General features: G+C 37.6%; 1 protein-coding gene across 3 annotated transcripts; it reads right to left on the reverse strand.

Annotated features, from left to right (window-relative positions):
• Positions 1-913: 913 nt before the first annotated feature.
• LOC149285522 (kinesin-like protein KIF2A) lies at positions 914-20641 on the reverse strand. Of its 3 annotated transcripts, XM_089495223.1 has the most exons (20): positions 20552-20641; positions 18819-18938; positions 18504-18558; positions 16826-16948; positions 14895-14995; positions 14694-14789; positions 14082-14136; positions 12285-12447; positions 11630-11720; positions 10413-10476; positions 9621-9712; positions 6849-6991; positions 6256-6460; positions 5811-5921; positions 5151-5218; positions 4019-4132; positions 3116-3266; positions 2229-2330; positions 1651-1786; positions 914-999 (listed from the first exon to the last, which is right to left on the reverse strand). In XM_089495223.1, exons 1-20 carry the CDS (start codon positions 20627-20629, stop codon positions 914-916), a joined length of 2154 nt encoding a protein of 717 aa, XP_089351349.1. In that variant the 5' UTR covers positions 20630-20641. The 3 variants fall into 3 exon arrangements, with proteins under 3 accessions (XP_089351349.1, XP_089351350.1, XP_089351348.1); XM_089495224.1 differs by lacking the exon at positions 4019-4132 and having other exon boundaries at positions 16883-16948; XM_089495222.1 differs by lacking the exon at positions 4019-4132 and having other exon boundaries at positions 20552-20629.
• Between the last annotated feature and the right edge of the window lie 1667 nt (positions 20642-22308).

Raw genomic sequence — 22308 nt, forward strand, 5'->3', positions numbered from 1 at the left:
AAAATGTGTGCATTAGCAAAAGTGCTACTATATTCCAACACATATCCTTCTCAGTATCTTAAACAGCGTTTCATTAATACCCCAGGTGTTCTTTCTTACATTAACTAAATTTTTATTCTTTACAAAGAAAATGTTAATTATACAACCACTTTACAGTATTCAAATATCCATTTTACAAGCTGAAGATGGAATTCCCAGCTACATTACACAGTAAGTTATGGGTTATGCAATATGGCACATCCTGTAACAAACTAAAGAGAACAAAAGAGGAAAAAAAGGGGGGAAAAAAGACGGTTGTAAACGGTTATTTCACATTGACAGACAAGGAATGTTTTCCATTTACTATTAAGGCTGTGCTTAATGGAGAAACAATACGTAGGATTAAAGAGCCTTTACAAAGGCACGTAAGAGGTGAGCACAGCAAATTGGTTTAAAATCTGTACAATAACGCATTAATAGCATGCAACTAGGTTAAAAGCACACAGGTTTTGTTTTTTTTGAAGAAAAGAAAAAACTGAGCCTTCAATCAAAAAAAAAATAAATACAAAAATAAAAAAAATTCCAGTTCTCAGTTTATAAATTCATTATTTATTTAAAAAAAGGGCGGAAAAAACACATTTTGGAACATAAGACATGATTGAAATATTGAATATTTTGAACAAAGTGCCTCGCAGTCCCTAAAAATAGGTTTGTGCCACTGTCTGACAGACATCAACATAGTGGTTAGCCCAAAACAGATATCCAAGTCGAGTGAAAGGAGGACATTTCCACCGACATTATAAAAAAAACGTACTTATTATTTCAAGTTGTTGGTTCTCACGGCCACAGATTAAGAACAATGCTGTTTTACAGTACAAAGTTTTTGCTTTTGTGAATGTTTGTTTTTTTTACATTACTCCATCAAATCCTCGTCTTAAAGAGCTCGGGGCCTCTTGGGGTTAATTTGTTTGCTGGCTTGCTCCTCCTCTTGCAAAGCGGAACGGAAGGATTTCACTTTATCTTCGAGAAAGAAGGAAAATATAAATAGGATTGTTACATTATACCCAGGCAAACGGGATACACAAAGAGGCGCTATATCATTCATTACTCATTTAAAAACCTTGCTGTCTAACTCAACGGCCACAATTTCTGGATATGCTTACGCACAGGCATTTTAAAGAAAGTTGCTCGCTTTCAGACACGGATACACCGAATTCCTGGCTGCGCAGGCTTCAGGTTAGCTGTAGCTCAACAGATTTACAACTATACAATATATAGCCACCCATGTAATCCACGTCATGTTAGGCTAAATCACAACTTGTACACAACGTTCCGTGTTCACTCATTCATACATGTTAGATGGCATCATCACATAATCAAACGAGTATCGCTTCCTGAGTGTGTAAAGACATTGATCCAGATAAGCTCGTATTCCTGCAGATCTGGGGCCAGTAAAATAGGCAAATGAATGCAGAACGGAGGGTAACAATTACCATATGTGTCAAACAGACTAAAAAAAAGTGAGTAAAGGGAATAATTAAAACTAGATTTTCCTCATTGTTTAGATTTCCACACCTGTATAAATATTTGCAATCCACCCACTCCTTGTCACTCATTTTATAAATCTATTTGAATTGTAAGGTAGAAGAATCATAAAATGCTTACACCTACCCCGTAATTCGGTGAGAATTTCAATCTTTTGCTCCAGGATTGCCTCCAGTTGCGTAGCATACGAGTCTACATCATAGTCCACTTCTTCTGCCATCTCTAAAAGTGCCTTTTCATCTTCAAGCCACCGTATGGACTCCTACAAGTAATGCAATGTTAATGTTTGTTTTTTTAATTGTTTTTACTTTAAGATAAAAAAAAAAAAAAAACTTTTTTTTTGTATTCGACTAGCAAATCAGGGAGAAGAGTCTTATACATTGACATTGTGTTCTAAGCCCATGAAAGCACAAGTCTACTTTGTAATGCACTGGCTGGGAGTTTAGTCTGAATTCATGTAAATGGCCAAAGTTGTTATTAAGCTCTAAGTTCTTGAGCACTGAATAAGGGGAGTTTAATACATAAAACATACAGGTGAGTAAAGCATGGGAAAATTAAGTCACTACACTATCCCACTTAAGCAGGTTTGAACACGGCACTCTTCACCTTCTGTGTCTGTAACCCTAAATTGTTATGATGTCCCGTTTACCGATTTCACAGAGCTGCTGAATATCATACCACTATGTAAATAAATGATGACACACCTGAAACACCGCTCTGTGATCTTCTACAACTTGCTCCTCCATTTCTACCATTTGAGACACTGCTTCATGGAACGTGAACAACTGTGGGGATACCTCTTCCTCCTGTAAAATATATTTTATATAATTTCAAAATATTCAAATGCAATCTCCACCATTAATCTGGGAGACAGAAACCACTCTATTTTAACACAAAGCCAGTCTACTTCCTTTAATCCCTTCATGACCAGCGACGTGCAAGGTACGTCATAAAAGGATGTTCCTAAAGGACTAACGACGTTCCTGGGGTTACAGCAGTAGCTGACCGCTCTATAACCAGAGCAGTCAGTCTACAGTAGATTCTCTGCACCTTCATGCATGGGATTTGCCCATCACAGATACAGTTAAATGGCACTGCCTTTGTTTCTGTCTCTCTCCTCCTCACTTTGATATATATATATATTTGCAGTTAGTGGGGAAGTTGTTTGCAGTTGTAGTTATATAATAACCTAAAAATAAATGAAATATTCAAGCAAGCAAGTTAAATTAAATTTTTATTTATTTTTTTTTGTTTTAGAAAGGCCTACTTGTCTCAAAATATATATATATACACACATACATATACATACACACATCATTTGTGTGGTTAAACTAAACGAGAAATAAGAGCAAAAATTGTATTCTTACTCAAGTTTTCTTCATTTATTTATTCCATGGCAGTAATATATTATATACAATCTTCCCCCATCCTGCCATCTCAGGGTAGTTAAAAGTTACAAAGAAAATGAAAAGCAAACGTACACACATTTATACCAAAAGGATTCAGCCACCAACTTTATATAAAAAAACAAAAAATACTATTAACTGTACGCTAAAAAATGCTTAGCGAACTGGAAAATGCCTCCACCTACATTTTGTTCGCACAGCAGCTTGAGATCATCTCTCTGAGGAGAACTCCCCACTCCCCACAGGGCTTCCAAGTCATCGAGCTGGGATTGCGCATGATGGATCATGGGGCGGAGGTCTCCGGCTGCGTTGGGATCCACTGTAAGTTCCTTCACTCTGGAACGGAACACAAGGTGCTGGCGTTTGAATTCAATGTGTCATTTCCCCGAGTTACAGAACACAAAGCAATACCCAAAACTTAGTTGGCGGCTGCACAGATCTCTTTGTTTGAGCCAGAACAGTTCCACAAATACACTACATAGAAACAATATATACAGTACAGGCACTGTTTTGGATTAGCTTTCTGTACCGAACATGAAAAGTAGGGCTACAAGGAAATTCATATAAACTAATTATACAAAAAAAAAAAAAACACTACAAGTTTAGATAAGTAAATAATCAAAGAGGCCATTGATCAGGAGTCATTAATGAGGAGCCCTTATGGAAATACAACAGCCAAGAGGGTCAGCAAGCTTTTTAAAATTATTTTTAAGCTGTAGTAGTTCTATAAAATATTTTCAAGAAGACTTTCTGAATCTTATTTTCCCACGTAGTCTTTTCACTCCTTCGTACTAAGGTGGAAATAATTTTTTTATTAAAATAAATGAACAATCAGTTCTGGAATAAGGGAACAAAGACATCTACTGAAGCCGACAGCAAAATGGAAAAGAAAAAAAATATATATATATTTATATTAAGAAATAAAACAAAGTCAAGCAAAGAAATAATGAAAAAACAGTTCCTAAAATGCAAGAGGAACCATGCAAGTAAAAGTAGTAGCCGAATAACCAAAATAACTAGAATAACGGATTCACTGTTACATGGGGATACATAAGTTTTCACGTGCTAATGTATAGAATGATGTAGACCTGGTAAGTGTAGGAGAAAAGTCATCATACTCATAGGAAGGAGAGAGATCAGAGCGACTTCCACTACCCTGTGAGAAGGGAATGTCCGATGGACTAATTCCAAATTCTTTTACTCTGGAGGATCAAGACATAGCAAAAAGGTTGAAGAAAAAAAGTTGATAAAAAAGGTAGAAAACACCAAGATCGCACACAACGGGCACACACAAACTGTTGCATAAATGTAACAGGGTAGAAACACAACAATTCTGAACATCTCGCCACACCAGGACACAAAAGCCCCCCCATACAGGCCACCATGACATTCAGGGAACGGCTGACACCTTTCAGCCCACAGGGACGGTTTAGCTATGAGGACTGGTATTATATTTGGCAGACAATGAACTCAATGTGTACTCCCCAGGCCTGTCATTTATAGTACAGGAACGCATAGAAACCTTCAAAGCTGCACAGAAATGATACAGGCTGGGGAACTGCAAGTAAAAGTTACAAGCAATGGCTTAACGGTTTTAAATCAAGGCAGCCAACGGCACAAATGTCCCCAGGCCCCCCAAATTATATTTAAAAAAAATGGGGGAGAAAACATGTATGCATTAGGCTAGTAAATGTGTTTACGGAGTCGGGCTGAGCATCTACGTGGAATGGGTGGCTGGCATGGACTCCCCTATGACTACAAAACGGGCCTGAAGGCTCACATTCATTACAGCCGAGACACGATAATGCCTGTTATTAAACGTTTAAGACTTCTACATTTTAATACCGATTGCTTGGATTCTGGCTGATCTTTTTCAAATGGAAAATATGATAAATACAAGTTTACAACAATACCAGCTACTTTGCGTTTTAGGAGGATTCGTACCGGTGAGAGAGATTTTAATGGGGTCCAAATCTTTTAGCATTCTACAAAAGCCAATGCAAAGTGCAGCCAGTCTAGGCACAGGGACACGGCTATCTTCAATCTATGATGAGACCAAGGAGCGACTAAGGTTTGAATCTTAACAGGAGAAACAGACTAGATTGGCCATAAGATTCCTATCTGTGGTCCAATACTGCTTCCATGTCACAGCATTCAAAAACACGGGCAGCATGAGTTTAAGTTTGCAACGTTATCACATATCAAGCACGTGATACATACCTATTGGCGTATCTTAAAGTGTTTAAAGTGTTTTCACAGGAAGCCATTCCAGGAGAAATTGTTGCAATCTAGATTTTTAGAAAAAGTACATAATTATCCATGATACGAAGACACAAGGCTTCAATGTAAAGGTGTACTATGTATAATTAATACATTTCCTCCACATTAAAGATATTTAACCACCAGGATGTTCTGGCCTTGGTTATGAGACATGTTAGGGAAGAAAAACTAAAAATATTTTACCGATCCTTTTATTGTCTAATCTAAGCAACTACTCATGTTTCCCAGGAACCGTAATAAGTTAATAAAAAGATTTACATTCAGCTACTTTACAGTGATGTATTAATACCTACAGAGGAATACCAATACACCTCGTTTATCTGTAGACCCGGAGGCTGCTATTGTTGTCAGTAATATTATAGGGTACTTGCTGCTCAATGAAGCATGTTTACAGATGTCCGGGTGAGTGATCAAGACTATTATTTCACATTAAGCAGCAAGATAAGGATTCTGAGTGTAAAAATCTGATTTTATGGGTGCGGTTTCTAATCGCCTATTGCTGGGGAGTCTGCAGAAGGAAGTTGTAATATGAAAACATCTAAGAAGAGAATTCACATTCACCAGAATACTTATACTAATCACGGCGTACAACGGGCTCACCATGCAAGTGCGAGAGTTTTCACCAATAAAAGAGTCTCGCAGAACTTGGGTCAGTTTACTTGCTCTGAATGGAGTGTGCGGCTTGTTCCTCCCTAAGGCACGAATGCATTCCTGGAGGAAAAAGAATTTAAAGGTACACTCAAATCAAATAAGAAAAAAAAATTCTACAAAGTATATCACTTGGTTTTATTTAGAAACAATTAAATATGTATCAATTCAATTCTGAACATCGATATTAAAGATGAACTAAGCAATGTCTCTGTAGCTCACTTTTTCACACCGATATATATACACATATATATTTTTGACACAATTATTGCTCTAGGCATTAACTCAAAACTGGTGCATTGGTTATATATCTCTCTATATATACGTATGTGTATGTATGTATGTGATATATATAACTATTTTTTTTACTTTATTTTCAACCGTTAGTACAGCTCACCTTCAAAGCTAATAAACTCTTGTTTATCTCGGCACCTTCAAGTCGCGTCTGTCGGTCTGCACTGGAGGTATCGGCTCCCCTTTCATTTCCAGCCAGGTCAATTAGTGAAAATTTGCCATGAAGCTTTCCCTTCTTTCGTAATATAATTTGGAACACTGCGTGGCTTCGAGATGAATGTGCATTTGCAGATGTTTGGCCAGATGTTCTTAAACAGATAAGGAAATTTACAATAAACGATATGTTTGAGGAGAATGCCGGACTTTTCTGTTTGTAATTTTGAATTTTAAAGTCCTTGAAGTCAGAAGAGGTCATAAAAACAAACTAGTTAAACCGCCTTAACGTCTGAGGATACAAGGCTGGTTGGGCACTGCATTAATTCCCATGACTGCAGTGACTGATGGCCTAAAAGGAAGCTGTTGGCCTCATGCAAAGGGAATGGGTAGCGGTGAGCATTGGGGTGACCATGACATTCTATAAACCTTACTGTCTTCATCGCAGCTTAGATCGCCATAAAAAGGTCAATAGTATAAAAAAGTACCCTTTCTTATTCAACTCAAAATAAGATTGCCACATGGGGGGGGGGGGGGGTCTACCTGCAACTGTTGCCAATCTCAATTAGCTTCAGCACATCTTCCACACATTTGACCTCTCTTTCTTGCAGTCCCACCACTTGGACTTGCTGCTTTCCATCCTCCAGAACTCTTAACTTGGTTTTTCGGTTTAACAAGTCAAAGACCTAGGAAGGGTACAATTAACTTAATGCACAGACATTGCAAAACTGAATGGATACGATAAATAATGGCAAATGTGTCTTGTCAGCTTTTAAAATACGGGTATGAAGCACACAAAATGAGACACTGATGTGTTCCACACTCTTGTATAAAAGCTTTTACCATTTTCAGGTCATTTTAATATTCAAACCTGGGATCAGTATATGAATAAAGGAACCAATGAGTAACACAAATAAAATTACCATATTTGCTCGATTATAAGACAACCCTGATTATAAGACGACCCCCCAAATATGAATATTAATTTAGGAAAAAAAGAAAAAGCCTGAATATAAGACGACCCTATAGGAAAAAAGTTTTACCAGTAAATGTTAATTCATCTAAACTTTTTTTTTTTTTAATAAAAGCTATGATTGAGAAAAATATTTTGGTTTTATTTCCTTCTATTTTCCAGCCTCCCCCCCAGTTATGCACATCTGCCCTAGAAATGCCTTATACCCTCTATATGCCACTGTGCCCCATGATATGCCTTTTAACCCTCTATATGCCACTGTACCCCATGATATGCCTTTTAACCCTCTAAATGCCACTGTGCCCCATGATATGCCTTTTAACCCTATATGCCACTGTGCCCCATGATATGCCTTTTAACCCTATATGCCACTGTGCCCCATGATATGCCTTTTGACCCCCTATGTGCCACTCTGCCTCCAGAAATGCCTTATACCCCTATATGCCACTCTGGCATTTAGAGGGTTAAAAGGCATATTATGGGGAAGAGTGGCATATAGGGAGGTTTAAGGCATTCAGGAGGCAGAGTGGTGTATAGAGGGTTAAAAAGGCATTTCTGGAGGCAGAGTGGCATTAAGGGGGTTAAAAAGCATTTCACAGAGCACTCTGCCTCCAGAAATGCCTTATGCCCCCCATTTAACACTCCCCCGCCCCCCCCCAACTTACCGGTGCTTCTGACTTCCCTGTCATGTAGCCAGGGCAGCGTTTAGCTCACGCACGTACGCTGCAGCCGGAAGGAGGCGTGGCTAGCAGCGGGGGTTGTCTGCGTCCATCGCTCAGACCTTCCCCGGCTGTTAGAGATCAGAGTGCGGGGAACTCCGACCTCTGACAGCCGGGGAAGGTCTGCGCGATGGACGCAGACAACCCCCGCTGCTAGCCACGCCTCCTTCCGGCTGCAGCGTAAGGGGGATCTGGATCTTAGTCGTCTCATAGTCAGACCTATTTGAGGTCTGATTATAAGACGACCCCGATTATAAGACGAGGGGTATTTTTCAGAGCATTTGCTCTGAAAAAAAACCTTGTCTTATAATCGAGCAAATACGGTACATAAATAAAAGGGTGAAATAGTCAAAAATAAAAACAGTGTGCTCTCAAAGTACACATTTGTTTGGAAATTCAGCATCTTTTTGCTGTATTCTGTGTCCACATGAGCCTCACGCGCCTAATTTGCATTATTTTAGAGACCTGTGGAACCCGGTACCCTAATGCAGGCACTAAAGTAGTAACCTCATCCACACAGCCGGCCCGTCAGAACTAAATCTTCTCACACAGCAAAGAGGTTCTAGTTAAACGTATATTGCATTCTATGACCACCCTTTTCCACGAGAACTACAATTAGTTCGCAAGGTCGGGAAGAACTTTCTTTTAACAACGAGTAACTAAAGACAGACGAGAATTACTCCATGCAGTTTTTAAGAGGGTGCCGAGCGTACAGCAGATAAGCACTGCCAATAGTTAAGCGTAAAGAAGCCAACTGTGACAGCATAGTGTTTCGATCTGGATGCCCACACCCAAATTACTGTCAAGATTAACTAAATACTATATAAACAACATCAAATTCAAAATTTTAATTCATATTTACTATAATAAAGAGTCTTCCAAAGGAGAAAAACTGCAAGAGTGGCAAAGTGTCAATAGCGTCAAGGTATACGGGGATATAGCATTGTGTTACTAAAATGCTAATCAAGAAGTAATAGATTGCTACATAATAGCATCGAAATCAGTCAGTGGATTCTTTTCATTTTATAAGCAATTTATTTGTGTCATGATTTGTATTCATTTCACTTTAATTTGATGCCCTCTTCTAGTTTAAGGATCCACAAGAGACCATTTATAGATCTGGGTATTTGCAAATGGTAACATACAGTAATTTAAGCTGATTACTGATGCAGCGCCAAGCTAAACACCATTGTTGATACAGAACGTGCCAAGCAATGTTTTTTTTTTATTTCTGATCTCTCACAGTAAGGACAAACTATAATCAATCTTTATATTTCTGTATATTCTAGCTCACTGTAAAAGCACTAATTATATATATGAATTCCACATCTGTATTGTGCTTCCTGCATCCCTTTTCTTTGCTTTAGGTGAAAACATACTAATAGTCTAAATGGTCTTTTGTTATTAAAGAACAGGTCATCAGGAAGTTGTATCATCTCCATATGCATCCATCTTATGTTTTCATAACCATACTTAGGTTAAATTATCTTGGCAAAATTCTCACTTTCCAATTCATGTCAGTGAGGATGAAACAAAATAAAATCTAGAAAAGCAGTTTGCATTAAGTTTATTTCCGCAAAAAGGCAACAATGCCTCTCAAGGAAACAAATGACGTCTGCTTACCTTACCACTGTAAATTTCAAAAAATGTGGCATAAACTTGAAGCTCTAATTTTTTATAATTTGGTTTCTTTAGCATTTGAAAAACATCACGTGCTGCAAAACAAAAGAAAAAACACAAAGTCAGCTTGGAAAACATGGCATTGCATAAAAATGTAACTATATTTACTTAAAAGCATTCTTCACAAAAATGTGAACACTAATAACACGTGTGCTTGATCAGGAAATAAGTGTACATTATATTTATATATATATATATATATATATATATATATATACACACACACACACACACACACTCCTTCCATGAGTGGTGTGATGTACAATAAAAATAGCCATTTAAAATGAAAATATGTTCTAATACCCTATATGCAAAAAAAAATATCTTCTTATAGAACGTTGACATGTCCTACATTACCTAAAAATAAAATGGTAGTTTGATATCAAACCATGTTTTTTTTCTAAACATGTCCCAAAAATTGTATTAATTTAGTTATGATTTTATCAAATATTTAAAGTTAAATATAAAATAAAGTAGTGAAATATTAAAATAAGCCCTTAAAGATACTAGTCTGACCTAAATATAATAATAGTAACCGTCTTATGTTCATCACACAGTCCAAAAACATGCTACAGCCCTGGTTTAAGAAAAGATATCCCTATTCTTATAATGACCTAGGGTTTGCAAATGGAAACAAGTTACCATAGAAACCACACTTCATTTGCAACTGCTCCACATCTACTGTTTTTAACTGTAGCCCCCAACGTACAATAATTCATTTATAAGACATTGTACCTGCAAGTGCATAAATTCCCTTTGAACAGTCTTGGTTCTTGCCAGAAAAATCACCACCCATTGTCTATAAATAAAACAATTAAAAAAGGAGAGTAATGGTTACAAACACCCGACCTGTCTCAATTTAACTTAGAACTTGCATCCATTAACAAAAAAGGGCATTTTGCCCCCAAACAACATGTACAATTGCCTACATAAGAGAAATCACACAGAAATGGTTGTTTTCATTAGTAAATATAGTGCGCAGCGGTGCTTTGTTTCTTGGTTGTTGGGACTCAATCTGTATTCTTTCTTGCTATAAATTGAATAAGCCCAATTAGCTGCCAAGCAAAGGGAACGTCCCTAAGGCACGATTTAAATGCCTTGTTAGTGATTCATATCTTTCTGTTTAAGAACAAAGTCTGAAACTAAGTCCTTGAGGTAAACAATAGTGCTTGGCAAGTTTTGGGAATGCAAGGATCAGATTTGTTTTTCCCCATTTATAAACATATGTTTGATAAACCAGGACCCCCCCTTTCCATATCTGATGAACCTGCACAAATTATCAGTAGGGCTCTCTTTTAAATTATAGAAGTTACATTTTTAGTGATCATTCATAAAACCATATACTAAAATAGAAATGAAATCATTTTTTCCCCCAAACTTGCTTAAAATTTCTTCTATAGAGTAGATGCCAAAGCTGAACAATGATCCAATTTATATTTAGCAAAATCTCCTGATTAGTCACATACATATTTATTTTATGTTCAAAAGGGCCACATTCATGCTTTACATATTACCCTAAATAACATTTTACCATTGGCTTAATGGATTTCTACTACATAGTGGAAGGGCTTTTTTTTTTTTTTTTTTTTTTTTTAATATATTTAGCTCGAGATCCCATACATTTTTAATGGTTCCCAATATTTATTTCATTGTTCCCCTAGTTTTTTTTTTCAACAAAATCTGTTTCTCCTACTCTTGATTAGTCTGCGCTGATCACACTATGATCAGCAAGCAGGGCTCCATAGCCCTGGATTGCTAATTACAATACATGCGATTAGGCAGAAGGGGGAGCAATGGGATAAGTGCATAAAAGTGGTAGGGGGAAAGCACTTTAAGTTATAATGTACATGAAATATAAAATAAATCAAATTGATTTTTTTTTTTTTTTTTTTTTTTACTGCAAACAATGTATTGTTATAAACTACCATTAAAAAGCATATGATTACACTTACATGTGTTTTCCCACTTCCTGTCTGTCCGTATGCAAAGCATGTGGCCATGCCCCTTTCAAAAATGGTTTCTACAAGAGGTCGAGCTGTAAATCTAAAAAATAAAAACAGCTATATTTGCATAATCACACTATTACACACATATGGAATAAAATAACTATGTAAATGGATGTATAAATAATGTAGCATGTATGGCCGCTATTGATATGAAATGTTTCAAATGTTTAAAAAAAGTTATTTTGTAATATTTCCTGCAAACACTTTTATAAGCCATTATTAGTGAAATGTCGACACGTGTGACTTGCTGTTAGGAGTGAAAATGAATATTATATAATATATAAGAAGAGAACCCACCTAGCCTTTTTTTTCCCTGCTTACAAAAACCTCAAACCTTAATTAGCTCTCAGTCTTTTCTTATATTCAGGATAGCCATATGCTTTAAATTTGCAGGGCCAGAGTGTTATGACAGCAAAGACTCAATGGCCCCTAAAAAATGAATAACCATTTTCATGAATGCAAGGCAGCAATATATATATAATTATATATATATATATATATATATATATATATATACATACATACACACACTTACAATAAACGTGCCAGCAAAACGTAAAATGGTAGATTTAAGAGAATGGACAGATGCCAACACACGTACCTGTAGACCATTTCATTTGGCGCTGTTTCATCGAAGGCATAATCAAAGCGAAATGTTTGGTTTTCCAAGAATCTTGTGAGATCTACTTTTTGTTTAGGCTCATGTACCATAACCACATCTTTACTCGGAATCGTAATGACATCAAGGTCTCTCATGGTGTTTTCTAGAAAATGTGATACATTTAACGTATAACTTATCATACAAGTACAATACTCTTTTCAAATGTCCTAATTTGTACAGTATGCCTTATTCATAATCACTCGATGACACAAAGAACAAGCAAACCATAATCTTTTACAAAAGCAAGAGATTAGGGCTGCAACAACTAATCGATAAAATCGATAATAATCGATAATGAAAATCGTTGCCAACGAATTTAATTATCGATTAGTTGAATCGATTTTTATCGATTATAAAATGAGGGTTTTTTCAGAGCAAACGCTCTGAAAAATACCCCTCATTATATAATCCGTTTAGTCTGACTCACAGCAGCAGCTCCTACTTACCAGCCCCTCCCTGTAATCACTGTGACAACTGGCCCCGCCCCCTTCCTTCTCCCAGAAGGCCAGAACCACATGGCTGTGACACTCATCTAACTGTAAGTATAAAAATTAATATTTGGGCTACTGAAAGTTAGGGGAGGTGGGGGTTAATTTAGGGGCAGTTATGGTTAATGGGGTGTTTAGGGTTAATTTAGGGGAAGTTATGGTTAATGGGGTGTTTAGGGGCAGCTATGGTTAATGGGGTGTTTAGGGTTAATTTAGGGGCAGTTATGGTTAATGGGGTGTTTAGGGTTAATATAGGAGCAGCTGTGGTTAATGGGGTGTTTGGGGTTAATTTGAGGCAGTTGTGGTTAATGGGGTGTTTAGGGTTAATTTATGGGCTGTTGTGGTTGATGGGGGTCTTTAGGGTTAATTTAGGGGATGCTGTGGTTAATGGGGTGTTTAGGGTAGTTGTGTTTGATGGGGTATTTAGAGTTAATTTAGGGGTAGTTATGGTTAATGGGGTGTTTAGTGTTAATTTAATGATGAGGACTGAGGGTTAATTTAATAAAGTTAACTTAAGGCGCAGTTAGAGGTAAAGGGGGGCAGACTAAGGGGAATCTAAATCCTGGGGGCAGTGAAGATTAACCCAGTACTTATTTATAAAAGTATGGTGTCAGTGTGATGCGAACAGGTCTGTGACTCTGAGGGGACTATGAGATATCTGGGGGTATAAGGCATATCTGGGGAGGATGGAGAGACATATATGTGGGAGGCAGCGTGGAGTGGTATATGTGGGAGGCAGCGTGGAGTGGTATATGTGGGAGGCAGCGTGGAGTGGCATGTCTGGGAGGCAGCGTGGAGTGGCATGTCTGGGAGGCAGCGTGGCAAGCCTGGGCTCAAATGTGCATAAATTGGGGGGGCTGGTTGGGAAATAAAGACAAGAAATGCATTTTATCAGTTTTTTTTTTTTTTTATTATGCTGTTTGTATTTAACATCATTTGTTTATTAAATTCTTTTAAATAAATGAAAAATGTACATTAATTTTTTTATCCGATTAATCGAAAAAATAATCGGCCAACTAATCGATTATGAAAATAATCGTTAGTTGCAGCCCTACAAGAGATTTTTTTTCTATTGGGATTGGACGTTTGCAGAAAGCAAGTTGTATTTTTTGAGATAATACCACTGTCAGTCTTGCAATGAAACTATTTAAAAGGCATACAAATAATCTGTGCAGCTAAATGGTTAATAAAACAGAGTAGCCCCTATAAGACCCCAGGAATCTTTCACATGTGGCCCTCACATCCTTACCTTTCTTATTAAGAGGACGTTTTCGTACACAGACACATATTCGATGCTCATCAATCTGTAATTCATTTACAAACGTTAAGTTTTTCAGAATTGCACCAAGTGTTTAATGATAGGAGGAGCGTTGTGTGCCGGCAGCAGATGCGCCAACAATAAAAACACTAAATGCATTTAACGCGAGAACTGGTTCAGTAAGACACCATATTAAGCTGGGAGGCAGGTTTTGCCGAGTATATCAAGTACACATGCCATTATTTTATTTACATTTAGTTCTTGTAATAAACCTTTTCCTAGTATCTCTTCTATGGAAGGGGTTGGGATCTATCTTATGCTTCCATGCTAGCTGCATCATTGGTGACAGGGACTAAAAGTTGCAGAAGACATATTTCCAAAGCCAACCATTCTGGTTTATATTTAGAGAAGTTAGCCAGATACAGGGCTCTTGAAAGCTAAAACCAAAGAGCTGAAGTATCTCTGGTGGGTGCGTAATTTAATTTGATTGCCACGAAAAGCAATGAAAAAGTAAAGCAAACACGTCAATAAATCCAGGAAACCCGGTAAAGTCCTAGCAAATCCCGTCAACTTAACTTTAAAAGTTACGAGTCTTTAACTTACATGGTCAGCTGTTGTTAAAGGTCGGTAATCCAAACTTCCTCTGAAGTCTCGAATCATACACATTATTTCATAATTTGGATTTGTGGCATCAACTTCCTGCAGATGGAGGGATGTAGAATTAGCAAACGAACAATACAAATACGGGAAACAAGATGATTTATAACGAATCCAATATCCAATAGCAAGAATAGGAAATCAAACCTGGGCTTTCTTTTCCCTTAGTTCTTGCTGTTGCAACCTTCTTTTTTCTCGTTTCTCCTGCAACTTTTCCACTTCTTTCACACAGTTAGACTTTCGTCGTGCTTTAGTGAAAAGAATAGAGGGTTTTGCATCAACAACAAAATAAATACCCCTATGACCTTTGCAGTGATTGTAGAAATGGATCCTCAAATGTTAGTCAAGAGAAAATTAGGACAGATAAGATTACTGCACAAGAGTGATAAGGAGAGTGTTAGTGTCAGATGTATGTATGACCTCAGAATAGGAATGAGGAGACATGTAGACGAAAGGCAGTTTTGAACAAGAATAAGGAAACAAGTCTGTCTACAGGCAGAATATACTAAACTGATGATGAACCGACAATGATTTACTCCAACTGAATTTACTCGCTGTCAATCATTTTATTCTGTGACACCAAGTGTCAGCAAACAAATTGTCAGACTGGGTTACTACAGTTATTAAAGCTCATCATTGCTTAAAAATGGCAGGGAGATCTTGCTCTTGATAAAGAATTTTTAGAACATGTCTTGGGGCTACACACAGTAATTTGTATCGCAAGGCGCACATAAGAAGATGAATGGAAACCTGACCAGCTACACAGGTGCGGGATGAGCCTGAAGATATATTTAGATCAACAGCACGGGACGCAGGCAGACTGTTTGGGTTTTTCCACAGCATATTTTTGCATTAAATCATGTCTCGGCTCACTCGCATGCATTCACACATTCACGGTATAGTTTTAGATTTGGTCCACACCAATTCTCATTGCTAGCACCTGCACGCAGGTTCATGCAAAAGGTCCCTTTTAACTCAATGATGGAATATTAGCCACCTGCCTATATTTTCTAAGGCTTTGCAGCTTCTTGTCAGAATGGGCACTAAGTGCCAGAGAATGAACACACAGATAAGTAACTAAAGGAGGCAGACAAACAATTCCATGCAGAAATAGTTAATAGTTGTGTTAAAGCAAGAGAATCGAGAAGTTTTAATACAGAAGCATCGGGACGCTTAACAAATGCAAGGAAAAGAAACGTTTTATCAGCTTCAGGATACTGTCAACTCATCATGGCAGACTTATAATTTTTGTAGCATAAGCATGTTTCTTTACCACAAGGGTCGTAGTGAATTTAAACACGCATTGGATAGACATAACGCTATCCTGAATCTATGACGAGGGGACAGATATGTTTTGTAGCCTTTACAGCAGGACTAAGGGGTAGACAAGCGTGGCTGAATTGTTCTGATCAGCCCTCAAACTCTATGTTTCCTGTGATTGAAGTTTTATGATGGCATTGGTCAGTACCAAGGCACACCAGGAATGGCATATTGCAATCGCTATTTTAAACGATTTATTTGTGCCTCACAGCAGGTATAAGGAATACTCTGCATCTGGTAACTGACACAATTTGTAGATAACAGGCATTGTTTATTAACATTAGATATGCAAACGGGAAAAAAATCTCAGAAATTATACAAGAGGCTTAAATTGAACATATTATCTAACATGTTCCCCGGGTACCCTGGGCCCGATTTGTTTTAGTTTGACCTTAATAAATTAAGTAATAAGATATTGAGTAACTCCCGGTGAAACACTACTCCATCCAGCCATATGTATTGTATTAGTACTGCGTGAAGAGGAGACAGTATTTAAAGGGTAAACTTTCTCAAGCTTCTATATTGAAACAGTTCTCATTCATTTAACAGTAGTAAAATATTTTACAGACATACCAAGCTGACATTTGTGATGACCAATGAAGAATGGAGCACAAAACTTAAGACTTGGCACATAAAATGGTGGCAAATTATTGCTAAAGTGTATTTGTAATGGGCAGTGATGATTAAAAACTCTTTAAATGTGATGCCATATATCTGTATATATAATATGAAGCAATCCAGGACTTATGGTTACATACAAGGAGGGCCAAAGTCCTTTTTTCCAGGTTGATCTGGAGATATATCTGAAACACTACCATTCTGCTGTGCAGAGGCCGACTGCTCGATAGGCTGGCTCGTTCGTGCGCGGGCAGAACCGATCACTAAAAAAAAAACATAAGAGTCAGTAATCTGAGGAAACGAAGCAACGCGCATTTTCACCGGTACTTCATGTGTACAGGTTTAATACATTCACTCCCAAACCTTAGAAAAAGAAACTATACACAAAGCCCAAGCTCTGCATGTCTGTCTGATAATCCTGATTGCAGCTATACACATTTTATTTTCAGAGGAACAAACTACATGCTTACAATACAAAAACACAAATAAAACACATCTAAGCAAAGATAGTTGTCCCCAGGCACATGTTAAACAGCCAAAAGGCGTCAAGCAATCTGTACAACATAAGGTTAAATTATTGTCATCTCTGAATTTGGGTTGCTACAGAAGATGCCATGTCTACTAAATACACTTTCTACTTTTAAATGGCCAATACAACTATGTTATTGAACTCAAAAAATAACATTTACGTACAGTGCCTTACAAAAGTATTCACCCCTTGGCATCTTTGCTATTTTGTTCCATTACAAACTGGATAAAAAAGGATTTTTATTTGGATTTCATGTAATGGACATACACAAAGTGAAATGAAGAAAAATGTATTCACCCCCTTGCTATGAAGGCGCTAAATAAGATCTGGTGCAACCAATTGCTTTCAGAATTCACACAATTAGTAAAATACAGTCCACCTATGTGCAATCTAAACGTCACATGATCTCAGTGTGTGTGTATATGTGTAATAGTATATATATGGAAGAAGGTACTCTGGTCAGATGAGACTAAAATTGAGCTTTTTGGCCATCAAGGAAAATATTATGTCTGGCACAGACCCGACACCTGTAAGCACCTCGAGAACACCATCCCCATGAAGTATGGCGGTGGCAGCATCATGCTGCGGGAATGTTTTTCATCAGCAGGGACTGTAAAGATGGTCAGCAAGTCAGCAAAGAATGATGATGTCGCTAAATACAGGGAAATTCTATTGGAAATCCCTAAAGCAATACGCAAGTAGTTTAAGGGGAACAATTTAAATGTATCAGAATTGAGCCCAGACTTAAATCCAATTGAAAATCTGTGGTATGACTTAGATTGCTGTACACCAGCGGAATCCATCCATCCAATGTGAAGGAGCTGGAGCAGTTTTGAAGAATGGGCAAAAATCCCAGTGGCTAGATGTGGCAAGCTTATAGAGACGCACCCCAAGCGCTGTAATTGCTGCAAAAGGTGGCTCTACAAAGTATTGACCTTGAGGGTAAATAGTAATGCATGTTCAAGTTTTCTTGGGGGGTTTGTCTTATTTCTTGTTTGTTTCACAATAATAAAAAAAAAAAATTTGCATCTTCAAAGTGGTAGGCATGTTGCGTAAATCAAATGATAGAAACCACCAACAAATCCATTTTAATTGCAAGTTTCAGTGCAAAAAAAAAAAAAGAAAAATGCAGGGGGGGGTGAATACTTTTGCAAGGCACCGTATATGTAACCAGACAAAGCCATTCCTTAATTGTTATTAATCTAATCACATAGATGGGTATACAATTAACTGCAAGGCTACACCATAAAGAACTCAGAATGAGATCTGTCATTCCAGACACAATTTACCTCTATTGTCCCTTGCAGGAGTTTCATTCTTCACAGGTGCCACAGTTCGTCGATTCTACAAAGGATAAAGATTCTAGATTTTAGATCCAAAGGGATGAAGTATCAATTCTAAAATACACACACACTCTCTGTATGATATACCTGAAGGTAATCACAGGTATTCCACAAACATGTGTCAATACAGGGTGCTGAAAATATATACACTTTACATAAACAAATTAGCAAACAAGCTCATACATGAACATTCAAAAAAAAAAAAATGTAAAAATTAAAAGCTCAAGCTTAGATGCCGCCACGAGGTGTACAGATACTTACCTTGACAATTTTGTTCACTTTAGTTGTAGGCGTAGGTGGAGGTGGCATTTCAGGGCTCGGTTCTATTTCTTCATCAGGAGCAAGGTCAGGGTTAAGTGCAAAAATGCTTTCCAAGTCGATCTGAGGAATAAATATTAACAATATCTTTTAGTTGTACAATACTAAGGAGTAATTTGAGATGCCAAGGAAAAGTCTCTAAGACACTTGAGGATCCTGAAGAACCCAGTTATTTCTCACTACACATCTGGATTGGACTGCACTTCTCAGATTAACATTGTACAAGCCAATGCTTCAGAGAGGTATGTAGGACACAAAGAACGGGTCAGCCGATCACACCAACAACACCACAAGTAAATGATTGTCTATGAGAAACAATGTATGCTTGTTTCCTTGTTAGCAAAAAAACAATCTAGGATTGTAATGTCATGCACATATTTACATAGGACCTCTCAGTATCTTCTTTTTCAAGAGCTATACAGTTTGTGAATTGTATCCGAGAAAGGTGATGGGTATGTGGAATTTTATTGCACGCAGGGTTTGTACATTTAATGGACAAAAGTCAATCTGTAGTCCCATGAAGAGATTCTAAAGTACAAATTCAAAGTACTACATTTTGGGTTAGGTTAATTTACCATAATATAATTTGGAAGATATATTTTTTTTTTTTAAAACAATAACCTCATGGGTCATTTTTGCATACATAGAGCCATAGCATGAAGTAGCTTAGCGCTGTATGTAGGAAATACACCTGTGTGTTTACGGCTTCCTTTCTATTAAAAACCCGTTAAGGTCTCTAATTCGTCAAATGTGTAGGTCAAGTCAGTAGCGTTATATATATATTTTAAGAATTAAAGAAATACAAACGCTATCAATATAACTTTATGAAATTAATTTAGTCAACAATGTAGACTGTAAATCAAAAAGTTTGACAAAATTCTTGAATACGTTTCCACTGCTCCAGAGTCCAGTGGCGGCTCCTTTACGCCACTCAAGCTGACGCTTGGCATTGTACTTGGTGATGTGAGGCGTGCATGCAGCTACTAGGCCATGGAAACCCGTTCCATGAAGCTCCCAATGCATACTTTTTGTGCCGATATTAATGCTAGTGGAAGTTTAGAACTTTTCAGTTATGAAATCAGCAAAGAGTAGGCGACTTTTACGCACCATGTTCTCAGCACTCGTTGACCCTGCTCCAATAACACCGCTTACATCTGACCATGAAATATCTAGCAGGGATGACATTTCACGAAATGACTTATCGCAAAGGTGGCATCTATCACAGTACCGCACTTGAAATCACTGAGCTCTTAAGAACGACCTATTTTTTTCACAAATGTTTGTAAATACAGACTGTATGGCTAGGTGCTTGGTTTTATATACCTGTGACAATGGGTCTGACTGAAAGCGTCCCAATACTTTTGTCTATATGGTGCATGTATAGTGGAATCCACTTGGCATAGCAAATTGTTACGTGAATATTCTTTTAGGCCTTCTGTTTTCCTGTCTACTCCTCAAAAAATATCTCCAAAACTCAACACATTGGAGATATTGGAACCACTTTTTCCTTACCTATAAAAAATGGTATTTGTTGTTCATGGGAAGATGACGCTGATCATGAAGGGTCGCATTATCCTCTACTTAAAGCGCAACTCCAGCCATTATATTAACTTTACTGCAATTAAATAGATCTAGGACATTTCTTTTTCCACAGAAAGCCCAAAACACAGGCCTACCTCTTTTCCTTTTGTGTCTCCATTTTCGATCCATTCAACTGTAATACTTTCGCTGTCGTCATTCAAGGATGTTACCATTGCTTGGTGAATTCGACCTGAGAGAGAAACACTTTTAGGAAAATATAGATAACGTCTACACTGCGCACATGGCTGTGCCAAGATGAGCCCTGCTAGGATTACGACAAACACGCTCCTGTATGAACATGATCAATTGTTTATTCTGGTGGTGCTCAGATGCTTGATTCCGAAGCTACTAACAAAGAGAAAAAAAACATTTGACACAATGGGGTCTATTCATTAAAGAGAGAGTTTGCAGAAAAATGGAACACTTCAACTTTCCGATATCATTACACATTAGTATTATTATTAATTATAATATTATTATAGGTTTTAATGCGAAATTTCTAAAACGTATCCTCACCGATTTAGCCAGGGGTCAACAAATTTGGATTTAATCTAGAAGCCAGGCAATAAAACCCCAAAAATAGGAGCCAGCTTTTTTTTTTTCTTCCCCAGTCATGTTTTTATTTTCCTGGTACCCAGGGTTTGTAGAGTCTTGCCATACACTAACATGCATTTACAGTAACGCCATACAGTAACAAACACACGCTAACATCTTATGTTCACAAACACCAACACCTTACAGTAACACACCAACATTCTACACTCATGTACACACCTTACAGCAATACCCACACTAACATTATATGCTGACATACACACTCATGCTAATGCCATACACACTAATACTATACATAAAAATGGCACACTAACACTAAGGATACAAACACACAATCTGGCACTGCAATCCACTAATCATATTGACTTCGGCACTATACATTTACGCACTGACTCTGATACTATAGGGTATATACACACACACACTACTCCTCTTCCTTCCCCTTTCAGCTCATGGAGACCAGTCCCGCTGCCGCCATGATGAATCCAGCACCCTTTGCTTTCCTGCGTGGGAGGCGAGTGCCGTGTATTACATGACCCCTTACGACTTACGACGGCAGACCTGCAAAGCCCTGGGCGCCAGTAAGTGGTTTCTAGTGACACTGGACTGAGCTATGCATTATGCAGGGTCACCTCTGCCCTTCCTGCCGACTTTACTTTTAGCTATACAAAAAAAAAGGTTTCAAATAATGACCTTGTGTAATACGACTTGTGATGAGAGTAAATGTAGGTCTTAAGGCTAAGAAAAACATTGAAAGACATTGAATTGTTTGCACATTGGTGTAATTAGTGAAATCAGATAACTTCAGTCGCAGGAAGAAAGCATTAAAATGTTTTCAGTTTCAATAAAGATCTATTGGAAAGCGCTAGCACTGTTGTCAGAGATTAATTTCATAATATAGGAATTATATCTCTATCGTGTGCACAGCAATAGCAGAATAACTGCAACTGATTTGTCTTAATTGCCGGTCTAAATATAGCAGACGAGTGAACGCTGCGCACTGAAGGCCGTACCAAACATGCAAATTCCCAGAGAAATCCGAGCTCACACATCTGGGGATTTTCGAATCGAGCGCAGAATGGTTTCCTTGTGAGGGATTTGAAGATGAAGCAAACACATATAGTTATCTTATAATTCTGTTTCAATCAGACAATCTATACTAGATACTTATAGCCACAGTTTAAAGATTAACCCCTTCAGGACCGGGATTTTGATACTAACGTGTCGCTAAAGGACCGTTGCCGTTTTTGTGTTTTTGCCATGTCTTTCTTCAACTGTAATTTCTCTCTTATCAATT

The sequence above is a fragment of the Sceloporus occidentalis genome, unplaced genomic scaffold (genome assembly GCF_023333645.1).
Source record: "Sceloporus occidentalis isolate IW3139 unplaced genomic scaffold, rSceOcc1.0.p SCAF_78, whole genome shotgun sequence".
Taxonomy (NCBI): Eukaryota; Metazoa; Chordata; class Lepidosauria; order Squamata; family Phrynosomatidae; genus Sceloporus; species Sceloporus occidentalis.

Coding starts and splice junctions, on each gene's coding strand:
- LOC149285522 (XM_089495223.1), bottom strand. CDS start 20,629: ATGGTAACATCCTTGAATGACGACAGCGAAAGTATTACAGTTGAATGG. Junction 18,939..20,551: donor GAGACACAAAAGGAAAAGAG/GTAGGCCTGTGT, acceptor TTTATTCCTCAG/ATCGACTTGGAAAGCATTTT. Junction 1,000..1,650: donor AATTCTCACCGAATTACGGG/GTAGGTGTAAGC, acceptor TCTTTCTCGAAG/ATAAAGTGAAATCCTTCCGT.